The 12,240-nt window shown below is 39.1% G+C and overlaps 1 protein-coding gene across 1 annotated transcript in view; it reads left to right on the forward strand.

The window, feature by feature from the left end:
- Nucleotides 1–12,240, forward strand: part of SYNE2 (spectrin repeat containing nuclear envelope protein 2) — a 285,164-nt gene that overhangs the window by 202,374 nt on the left and 70,550 nt on the right. Inside the window, exons 77-80 of the mRNA XM_042781144.1 lie at nucleotides 200–346; nucleotides 2,381–2,557; nucleotides 4,440–4,595; nucleotides 9,647–9,799. Coding sequence (XP_042637078.1) covers nucleotides 200–346; nucleotides 2,381–2,557; nucleotides 4,440–4,595; nucleotides 9,647–9,799 — 633 coding nt within the window. The remainder of the gene's footprint in view (nucleotides 1–199; nucleotides 347–2,380; nucleotides 2,558–4,439; nucleotides 4,596–9,646; nucleotides 9,800–12,240) is intronic.

A 12,240-nucleotide genomic window follows, 5' to 3' on the forward strand; every position in this document is an offset into this window, starting at 1 on the left:
ACTGTGTTAGTTTATGTGAAGGTCACTGTCATTGTTTTGAGGTCGCTTCTTCTACGCTTCAACGCCAGGTTTGTTTTTGCGAGTAACCTGGGTAATTACAAAGCAAGACCTTTTATCAAACTAGATATCATCCTCAGTGACACCCTGATTCATTTTGTTAACTGCAGGTAATTAAATGGAAATCATTTTGTCCTTGCAGCTTCAGATGGAGAAATTGCCATCTCGTAAAGCAATCACAGAAATGATTAGCTGGATGAACAATATAGAGCATCAAACTGCAAATGACAACTGTGTGCATCCACCAAGTTCTGTGTCTCACGTTAAAAATCTTCTTCACAAGTACAAGGTGATTATACAAAAGGAGCCAAAAGTCTTTTCATGAAATAGGAAGGCAAATCAATCTGAGGGGAAGTGTTTTTAACAAAGAGACTTGTATAATTTAGAAAAACTAATTCTGGGGGTGGGAAAGGGATGGTGGATGACTCTAGGTAGATGAGTCAGTATGCTTTCTCTTCTTCTATAGCTTAAATTCCTTCAATAGCTCCCATCACTACAGGACAAAATCGAAGCTTTTAAACTGCGTTGGCCTCCCTATACCTCCCCACATGACCCCGGGATTCTTGCTTGCACTAAACAATTTACAGTCCCTTAGCTGCTTCTAAGAAGCCCTAGTTGTACAGTGGTTAAAGCACTTAGCTACTAAGCACAAGATCAATGGTTCAAACCCACCAGCCACTCCATAGGAAAAAGATGTGGCAGTCTGTTTCCACAAAGATTACAGCCTTGGAAACCTTGTGGGGCAGTTCTCCTCTGTCCCATAAGGTCTCTATGAATCGAAATCAACTTGAAGGCAATGGGTTTACTGCTTCTGGTGCTCTCCCTCCTTCATGCTTTTGTCCATGCTGCACCTGCACCTGGAGTGCCAGTGCCCACTTTGGGCTTTTAAGATCCTTTTAGTCATCCTTCCAGGGCCAGCTCAAGTATCTTCTCATTCAGAAATCCCTCCCTGACTCTCTCAGATTAGGTAACATTCCTGGATTAGGTTTATCTGTCACAATATCAGTAGTCCCTGTCACACAATATTACAATTATTTGTCTAGTTGCCTAGCTCCTTATCTAGACTGAGTCTTGAGAGAAGGGACTGTCCTTCACCTCCCTGATCCATCATACCTAGCACGATACCTGACATCCAACAGTTGTTTTATAAATGTTCTTTGAGTAAGACAATGACTAAAGGAAATGTTGATCTTCTGTGAATAGATATGAATGCTGCCTCCCCTGTGATATTTGATTTCAAGTATATTTAACCAACATTTAACAAGACAAACATTTATCATGTGCCAGGCAGTGTGCTAAACAGTAGGAATACAAAAATGAATGAAAACCCTGGTCACTTCTTTCTTTCTAAGACCTTGCAGGCTGATGAATCTAGCCTCTGGTAGACAGGTGAATGACATACTCACAAAGCATGATATTAGCAGAGGATTTTATATTTCTGTATCATCAGACCCTAATGTCAGTGAGTAGTAGAATCCTTTAAAGGTCTCCAAGTATTTATTCTTGAAGGTTCTAGTGACTTATCACATATTACGTAATTTTCCACCTGGATGTCTCCAAAGGAGGTGCTAGAACTTTCCAGGATACAGCACAACAAGTAGCAGGCTTGATGGGGAAGTGTACTTGTCCCTGAGTGGGTTTGGGAGTGCTATAGATTGTAAAGCCATTTAGGCTGCTTCAGGGGGCCTGGAGATCTAGCCTGTCTCCATAAAAACAAAAAAGCTGACTAAATTGGCAAAGTCTTCTAGAAATGTTCTGGGTTTTGTGGGAGAGTCCCATTGTTGTGTTCCCATAAGGTATCAGGATGACCCACCAACATTCCTGTGTAGCTGTCATGCAGCTCTCATAAGAAGCTGCTTTTATGACTCTGGGCTGATTTTGGTTCAGATGATACAGCTACCACACACGGTGCTCCCTTTGGCTTTTCATTCTGTTTGAAATTGGCAAGTCTCTTTGTCCCCAGGAATGCATCATTCCTAAAAAGAATCCCCACTCAAAGCAGACTTGTTGGGGAAAGAGAGATGGATAGGGAGGGAAAACATTAACTCCTGACAGGACCCAATCTAGACATGGTCTCAGAATTTTCGTGTGTGTGGTAACGGTGAACAAGGACTTATTGTGGACTCATCCAGTTCAGAGCTTGGATCTAGTGATAGTACTTGATACAGTGGAGTATTAGCTGGAAGATCTAACACTACAAAGTTACTGTCAAGGTGCTCCTTGATTATTGGATGTTAGCTTGAGAACATAAGGGGAAATGCAATTCATCTAACCTATTTCAATTCAGGCTTTGACTTTGTTTATTTTTGTTTGTTTACTTTAGGAGTTCAGAATGGAAATGGACTATAAGCAATGGATAGTTGACTTTGTTAATCAATCACTACTTCAGTTAAGCACCTGTGATGTGGAAAGTAAGCGCTATGAAAGAACAGAATTTGCAGAGCACCTGGGAGAGATGAACTGCCAATGGCACCAGTTACATGGAACACTGAACAGAAAGGTGTGTGTTCATGTGTCATACTATAATGTGTAGTTTGGTCTTTGTACAATACCACTTTCTTACAAATTGAAGGGAAAAGAAAGTCAGATAGTTAATTTTCAGTTAAACCTGGCAGTTATCTCAATTATAGCCCTTTCATAAAGCCTGTGTAGGAGCCCTGGTAGTGCAGTGGTTATGTGCTTAGCTGCAATTTGAACCCACCAGATATTCTAAGAAAGATGTGGCAATCTGCTTTCATAAAGATTACAGCCTTGGAATTACTGAGTAGTTCCACTTTGTCTTATGGGATCACTATATGTTGTAATCAGCTTGATGGCAATGGGTTTTTTGGTTTTATAAATCCTACGTCTTAACTATTCTCCATTCGTACACAAAAAAAGAAAATAGTTCTTAGATTTCTTTTAAGATTTCTCAGTGGGAAATTGAGATAGGCAAGTAAAGAGAAGAGATTTTATTTAAAAAGATATTGAGCATGTATCAGGTGAGTAAATGGTCAGAGATTTTGATATATTCTGTGAAAATAGCTGTTCAAAACGGCAAAGTTACTTCAGTTTTGAAAAGATTACTAAAAGAAGATAAATCCATATGGCTTTTTGGTAAATTTTTCACTCTGTAACTCTGAAAAGATTAAGAAAATTTATTCCTAAAAAAAATATATCAAATGACAATTAGTTGACGTCTATTATGTAGAGAATGCTTACAAATGGATTTATAGAATTAAAATTCAAGTACGTGAATGGAGAAAAAATATGAACAGACAATTCACAAAAGAGAATATTATAATTATATATAATTATATACAATTATAAACAATTTCAACTTCAGTTATCAGATGTGCAAAAAATAGACTATGTATATATTATAAACTGATTACATTATAAAATTATGTAAGATAAGGATAAAGCTCAAAGCTATCACACTTACAGAGTCCTGGTAACAGCTCATATACCTTATGGAAAGCATTTAGAAAATGTCAAGAACCACATAATTAACTTAATTCAGCGATCTACCTCTTAGACGTTTATCTTAAGTAAATAGTCCTTCCAAAAGGAAAATATATCTACACAGTGTTCACCATTAATACCACTGGTAAAAAATTTATAATGCCTTAATTTCTAACTGTGGGTGAATAATTAATCAAATGATACTGTATTCATATGGTGAAACATTAGCCAGCCTTTTAAACTTAGTATAAAACATAATTCATGACACAGAGGGCTTATGGCAGAATCAAAAAAAGAATGTAAAATTTTGTATATACTATGAATGTAACCGGGAGCTCTGGTAGCATAGTGGCTAAGACACTTGCCTGCTAACCAGAGGGCTGGTGGTTCAAACCCACCAGCCACTCCTCGGAAGGAAGGTTGGGCAATCCTACTTCTGTAGTGATACTGCCTCGGAAACCCAAGGAGGGGTCGCTATGAGTCGGGGCCGACTCGACGGCACTTAACAACAACAACAACAACAATGAATGTAACCAAATAAAAAATATACAAAATGAAAAGAATCACTGACATTAAAAACAATGATTGTTTTTTTTTTTTTTTTTATGTATTGACAAATTTTTATGTGGCTAATGAGCACTTGTGGAAAGAGTATTTTCTAAAGGTTTTATTTTTTACAGATGTCTGGACCTCCAAAGCAGCCCGCTTTCTGAGAATGTTAGCTTTCATTTTTAAATGCTAAGTGTTCTTAAGATGATTTTTATTGTTTCTTAAATTGTGAATCTTTATTCCAAAAGTTATTGGGATATCTTATTAGAAATATTAGACATTTAAAAATACCTAAAACTTCCTTTTAAAAATAATAAATCATGACATTTACAGTTTAAAGCATGTGGTCTAAAATAAGGACATTTTATCTTATTAATCATAATTTGTAGATACAACATCTCGAACAGCTTTTGGAAAGTATCACTGAGAATGAAAACAAAATACAGATTTTGAACAACTGGATGGAGGTGCAAGAAGAAAGACTGAAAACTTTGCAAAAACCTGAAAGTGTGATCTCAGTCCAGAAGACCTTCCTAGACTGTCAGGTAAGAAGGACACAGCATCCCACCCAAGACCACTGAGGTGTTAGTCACCAATCCTGCCAGAAAGGTCCTTGGGTGGGGCACATAACTAACCTAAAGATCAGTTCAAACTCACCCATCCGCACTGAAGAAAGACCTAGCAATCTGCTTCGTAAAGATTACAGCCAAGAAAACCCTATGAAGCATTTCTACTCTGTAACACATGGGGTCGGAATTGACTCAATGGCAATGGGTTTTGATCTTGTTGTTTTGTGGGGTTTTTTTTTTTTTTTTTTTTTTTTTTTTGCTGGTTCCAGGGAGGAGGCCAGCTTCAGTAGTTGTGAAGGCTCTCCTCTAAACCCCCATATAATTACTTTGATTCTTATGTAAATTAGATAATTATCCATGGGTTTTACAAAATTGCAAAACACTATTTTTTATGATAAACAGAAGTATTTTCATTGTTGTGGTTGTTCTTAATCACTTGACTGTTAGTCCTAAAAAAAGAATGTTAAAAGGGAATTTTAATTTAGGTGCATTCCAATTGTGTTTTTTTATTATTGTACCCAATATTTGCAAAATTACTACTAAGTTCCCATTATTTTTTGCATTTTATTCTGTGCTTCTTCAGAGGAAGTTATTTTTCTTCTACCCAATGTGTATTGTGTTTTAAAAGGATGACTTTTCCCATGGAACCACTGTCTGAGTCACGTTTGGATTTGAGAATGCTGGCTATGCCTTTTTTTGTCCACCTGTCATTTGCCAGGTCACCTACTTTGGAGAGGTCCTCCTTCCCAGGTGTCAATTAATCCTCCTCTAGCACTGACCTGACTGTGTCACTTTCTGTTTAAAACACTTATGCTCTTCCCCTAGTGGTAGACCACACACGTTTATGCTGCCTTTGCATCTATTAAGGAACTCTGGCAGTGCAGTGCCTAAGACATCTGACTGCTAATCAGAAGGTTGGTGGTTCAAACCCACCAGCCACTCCGTGGAAGCAAGACTGGGCAATCTACTTCTGTAAAGATTTACCGCGTCAGAAACCCAATGGGGGTCGCTATGAGTCAGAATCGACTCGAAGACAGTGTGTTTGTTTTTTTTGTTTGTTTGTTTTTGTTTTTGGATTGTGCATCTATTACTGTCAGGGATGGAGAGTCAAACACCAATTCACAGAAGGAGGTTACCCAATAACACTGGACATAAAATGTGACAGTAATACCACCATAGGAGATCTTTTCAAATGGTCATGTTCTGTTGTCCAGCTACTCACTAGCTTCTCCACTGTAGAATTCTTTTAGCCACCTCCAATTCAACAAACCTCCTGACTAGAAACCAACCATTCCATAGTTCATTGCCGCACCACCCCTCAACCAGCCATCCTTACCAGAAACCCAGCAGCCCTGTTCATCCTCTTTGCTGTCTCCAGTTATTCATTGTTGCTGTTGTGTGCTGTGGAGTTGACTTTTTTACTTATAATGACCCCATGTGACGGAGTAGAGCTGCCCCATAAGGTTTTCTAGACTGTAGTCTTTGTGGAGGCCGATTGCCAGGGCTTCCTTCCATGCAGGTGCTCTTAATTTACTCCTTAACATCTTGTCCATCTATCTTGGTCAAAACTGGCTTCTTCCAGGCCACTCTCAGGCCAGTCTTACTGCAACAGCCTTTCCACCAGACTCCCTTCCCCCAATCTTGTTTCCCTCCAATTCATTCTCCACCTGCAGCAGAGGAAAAAGAAGCTTAAGAACAACTTCATTGCATGTATGTGTTCATGGGCTGTTACTGTCACGGTTACTGTTCATGTGTTTTTGGTTTTTTGTGTATGTTGTTTGCGTCTCTCTCTGCTAAGCAGTCTTCTTTCACCCATTTCCCCTACATTATAGAAAAGATATAACAACTTCTAGAGTGACCTGAAGGAGCTCTGGTAGCGTAGTGCCAAAGGCACTTGACTGCTAACCAGAAGGCTGGAGGTTCAAACCCACTAGCCACTCCTCTGAAGGAAGATGGGGCAATCTACTTCCGTAGTGATACTGCCTCGGAAACCCAAGAAAGGGTCGCTGTAGGGGTTGCTATGAGTCAAGTCCGACTCAATACCACATAACAACAACAACAGCAGAGTGACCTGTAGGGTCCCAGCATGTGTTAATTTGATAATTTTCCTGGAGCTGAATTACAATACCACATTGTGAGGCTAGTTGAGGGAGCTAGTCCCTCACCAAGGCATAAACCCAGTCACCCACCCAATTGTCTGCAAGTTTCTCTTGTTCCTTTCCTTAATGAGCATGCAATGATTCTTCTCACGATTTAAAAAAAAAAAAAGTGTTTCTTGTGAAAAACAACCTTCAAGAAAGAAAGACAGTTAAGCAAGGAAGGGGCATTAACTTGAGACTCTGCAGTCAAAACACATATGTCTGGATGGAAATGTGATTCTGAAGAATTCCAACTCAAATATTTTGCAAATTTGTGAAGTTGAAGATTTGAAAGGAATTCAGAATTCATCTTATCTGAATGCCAAAGGTCTTTTGTATTTTCCAAGTTTTCTCTAATGAGCTTATAAATTCTTAACAATAAAATAAACTTTTTTCCAAAATAGATTCAATCCCAACTCTGGGAAGCAGCAGCTCTGACCAACTCTCTAAAGAGAGGCTGCGAGCCAGCTCATCTCTGTTTTCTGACTGCTGACTCCATCTTCTCCTTCTTAGAAGATGGCTTCCGCAAAGGACATCCTTTTTGAGAAACTACATTTAGGTTCCCTTTATGAGTAGATTAATAAATTCAGAGAGGGAAAAAAGATCTTAAAGCAGTTTGTACTATTACTCTACCAGTGATTGTGTCACCTGCATATGGTAGTTCAGAGCACCTGGGTGATGCAGATGGTGAATGCACTTGGCAGCTGATCGAAAGGTTGGAGGTTCAGGACACTCAGAGGTACCTTAGAGAAAAACCCTGATGATCTGCTAAAAGGTAACTACTGAAAACCTTACGGAGCACAGTTCTACTCCAACACACACAGGGTTGCCAGGAGTTGGAATTAACTCGACAGATAGTTTTTTTTTTTTTTTTTTTTTAATGGTTTAAAAAGCACCTTCCTGTTGTGGTTTCAATTAAGTTCTAAGCTATGCACAGCATGAGTGTCATCACTGTTTTCCAAATGAGGAAATGGAAACTCAGGGATTAAATGGCTTGGGCTTGGTTAAGTAGCCAGTATAGGGCAGACGGGGATGAGGTCCAGGTCTTCTGGGTTCTTACTACTGTACCAGGATGACAGACTTGGGGCCATGATGTTCCTAAAATCTAGAGCCATGTAATTTTTGTTTTATTTTGCTTTACTTTATTTTATTGTGATTGGGTGAAAGTTTACAGAGCAAATTCACTTTCCATGCAGTAGTTCACACACACTTTGTCTCATGACATTGACTACAATTTACCCAATGCAACAGCTCCCCTCCCACTACCTCCCAAGAGTTACCTCTTCCCTGTGTCCATCCCTCCATGCACTCCTGCCCGCTGAGCTGTCTCCTTGTGCATAAACAGTCTTCTTTCTCCCATGATTGTTCTCTCCAAGGAGTATATCTACCTCAGGTAAATGTCCAACTCATTTACCTGTCTTTTGTTTGGAAGGAAGCCACAGGTGTGGGTTCAATTCCAGACCTGAAGGGCAGCTAGGGGCCATAGTCTCAGTGGTTCCACCAGGCTCCATCAGTCCAGCAAACCTGGTCGTCCCCCCCTTTTTTTTTTTTTCCTTTTGTTTCGAAATGATTTTGAGTTTTATTCCACATTGTTCTCCCTCTCTATCCAGGAGTTCCTACATAGATCCCCCTCCTAGTGGTTGACAGTGGTAGCCAGGCACCATCTAGTTCTTCTTTTCTCTGGACGAGGAGAGACCCATTGTAGCATGTAGATGGCTGCTTGCAAACTTTTAAGATCCCAGTCTCTACTCGCCAAAGTAGGAGGTAGAACAATGTTTTATGTAGTATATTATGCCAATTGAGCTTGATATCCCCTGTGACTATGGTCCCAAGCCCATAGGTTCAACTACTCACTCTGGGTAGCTGGCTGTGACCAAGAAGTGACTACAGCCTTGTCCCTTGTCAGCTCTACTATCACCTGGGAATTCTTACAGAACATACAAATACACTTGTAGAACCATTGTCTGCCAACCCTATACATGGTCTTGGGTACACTCCCCACTACATAGACATACCTAATAGTTTAGCCTGTCCACCCATCTATCTACCCGTATACCCATGTTTGCCTTCACTGACAGTGCAGTACTACTGTATGTACAAAAGGGTTCATCTTTGTTGTCTGCACCTCCCATGCACCTCTCTCTGTCTTCCTCTTCCTCAGTGCCACCATGTTCATCACTCCCATTTGGTCCATTGCCCTTCTCTTCACCCAAATCAATACTTATCTCTTCCTATCTAACAATGTTCCCTCCCGTCCCCTCGCACCCCTAGTAACCAACAAAGAAAATTTTCTTCCATATAGAAACCTTTCCTTGACTTTTACAATAATGGACTAACACAATATTTTTCCTTCTGTGATTGACTTATTTCACTCAGCATGTCTTCCAAGTTCATCCACATTATGCAGTGTTTTGCAGATTCTAGGTTATTCTTTAGGGTTGCATAGTATTCCATTGTGTGTATGTACCATAGTTTGGTTATCCATTCCTCAGGTGATGGACACCTAGGTTGTTTCCAATTTTTTGCTAGAGCCTTGTAATTTAAAATAGAGTTAAGAGTATGTCATGATTAAAATCTGATGTGAGGCTATTTACTTATACACCGTATAGTGCCATTTTTTCTTGAAACGGAAAACTCCTTTCTCTTGTGCTTTAGGAGCTCTGTTGGCATAGTGCCTAAAGTATTTGACTGCTAACCAAAAGGCTGGTGATTCAAACCCACTAGCCATTCCTTGGAAGGAAGATTGGGTAATCTACTTCCATAGAGATACCGTCTCAGAAATCCAAGGAGGGGTTGCTATGAGTCAGATCCAACTTGACGGCTGTGGGTCTTTTAGTTTATTGTTTTGTAATAATATGCCTATGAAAACGTTTGGATCTTGCTTTCCAGGATATAGAAAATCAACTCGGTATTAAATCCAAAGCCCTGGATGAGCTGAAACAAAGTTACTTAACTTTGGAGAGTGGCACAATGCCATTACTAGAAGACACAGCATCCACAATTGATGGTTTATTTCAAAAGAGGAACAATGTTATCAATCAGGTAGGAGCAATCCTCTAAAGTGTACTTTTCTTCTATAGAGAGCCTTCTTGTATTTTGTTGTTGTTGCTAGTATTATTTTCTCACAGAGACCCTCCCTACATCAAAAACCAAGAAAAATACTAAGCTGAAACAGAGAGGATTTTCAAATCTTGTTTCTTCCACTGGATAAGTAGACGCAAAGCTACCAAGTCTAACATTGTCAGCATGCTGAAAAGCCATTTGGTTATCTTTGTTTAGACTAATATATTCACAAACGCACACATGTCTCCATCTCCAGTCCCCAACAGAACATCTTATTGTTTCTTCACCAGCAATTCAGGAGCAGGTATAAAAAAGCTGAGATCCCCCAAATCCAGCGGAGTGCGCAGGGGAGGGGTGGCCTTGTATCATGTACCCTGTATAAGCAAGGTGTGTGGTCAGCATAGGAGAACCCCAGAGGTAGGAAGAAACAGATCACTGTCGTGAGGAGAGGAAGAGTCTGCATGGTGGCTGGTGATGTTATGGAAGGAATGTCACAGCCTGCATTTACTCCCTCCAGGAGGAAAGCACCAAAAGAGAGAAAAGCAGGCATCTCAACATTGTAACCCTGACATTTCCCTCCAACAGAGTGTGAAAACTCTATCTGCTAACCAATTATGTGTGGGTCCATGTTTCCTAGAGAATCTTCATTGTGGTGAATTTGTCATCTACTAAAATCTACTTTCAACCGTTGGTTGCAGAGAGAATTAATAATAGCATGTATGAATGAAATCTATAGGCATATAGCCTCTATTTCCAAATAAGATTGCTTTCTGAGGTTCTGAGTAGACAGGAATTTTGCAGAGACACCATGCTACACACTACAGTTGTGAAGATAATTGAATGGGGAAAGAAGAGTCTTGTCAACAGAAATACTGGAACAACTGCATATCTACAAGCGAAAAATAAAGTTGGACTTCATACATAAACAAAAATTAATTCAAAAGAGATCAAAAATATAAAACTCCTAGAAGAAAAAATAAGTATAGCTTTATAACCTTGGATTTGGCAATAGTTTCTTTATATGATACCAAAAGCACAAGCAACCAAGAAAAACTAGATAAATTAGACTTCACCAAAATTAAACATATTTGTCTTTCAACAGGCACAATAAAAATTGTGAAATGATAACATACAGAATGGAAGAAAATATTTGCAAATATAAATCTGATAAGAGATTTTATAATCTAGACTCTACAAAGAACTCTTACAACTCCATAATAAAAAGATAAGTAACCCAATTTAAAAATAGGCAAAGGATCTTCGTAGACATTTCTTGAAATATACACAAATGGCCAATAAGCACATGAAAAGATGCTCTATCATTAGCTGGGAGCTCTGGTAGCATAGTGCCTAAGGCACTTGTCTGCTAACTAGAAGGCTGACAGTTCAAACCCACCAGCCACTCCTTGGAAGGAAAATGGGGCAATCTACTTCTGTAGTGATACTGCCTCAGAAACCCAAGGAGGGGTCGCTATGAGTTAGGTACAACTTGACGACACATAACAACAACAACAACAAATCATTAGCTATCAAGGAAATGCAAATCATAACCACAATGAGATACCACTTCACATCCACTAAGACAACTATAATCAAAAAGATGGACAATAACAAATGTTGATGAGAATGTGAAAAAATTAGAACCCTCATACATTGCTGAAGGGAATATAAAATGGTACAGATGCTGTAGACAACAGTCTGGCAGCTCCATGAAGAGTTGAACATAGAGTCATAGTACCCAACAATTTCACTCCTAGGTATACACCAAAGACAAGTGAAAATATATGTATACGTAAAAAAACTTGTATGTGGATGTTTATAGTAGCATTATTGATAAAAGCCAAAAAGTGGAGACAACCTAAATGTCCATCAACAAAAAATGGTATAGCCACACAATGGAATATCACTCAACCCTAAAAATGAGTGAATACATACCAAAACGTTGATAAACCATGAAAACATTATGCTCAGTGAAATAATCCAGTCACAAATGTAGCATGTTGTATGGTTCCATTTATGTGAAATGTCCAGAATAGGCAAATTATAGAGACAGAAAAGTAAATTAGTGGTGTCCAGGGGCTAAAGCCAGAGGGGAATGGGGTTGTTGTTGTAGTTGTGTTACAACAACAACAAGCCAGAGGGGAATGGGGAGGCACTGTTAATGGGAGTGGAGTTTCTATTTGGAATGATGGAATTTTTATAAAATTGCATGTGGTGATGGTTGCAGAACTCTAAGTATACTTAAAAAAAAATGCTGAAATCCACACTTCAGTGGATGAATTGTATAGTATGTGAATTAAATCTCAAAAAACTTTTATTGAAGAAATATTTAGAGGTGACAAGACCTGGATCATTCATCCGTAAGCTGCCCAGAGTCAGTTTAGCCTTGTGTTTAAGAGGTACGATTTTATAGTCTGCCT

This window comes from Orycteropus afer, unplaced genomic scaffold (assembly GCF_000298275.1).
Source record: "Orycteropus afer afer isolate SDZICR_OR568_19922 unplaced genomic scaffold, OryAfe1.0 scaffold00088, whole genome shotgun sequence".
Classification (NCBI taxonomy): Eukaryota; Metazoa; Chordata; class Mammalia; order Tubulidentata; family Orycteropodidae; genus Orycteropus; species Orycteropus afer.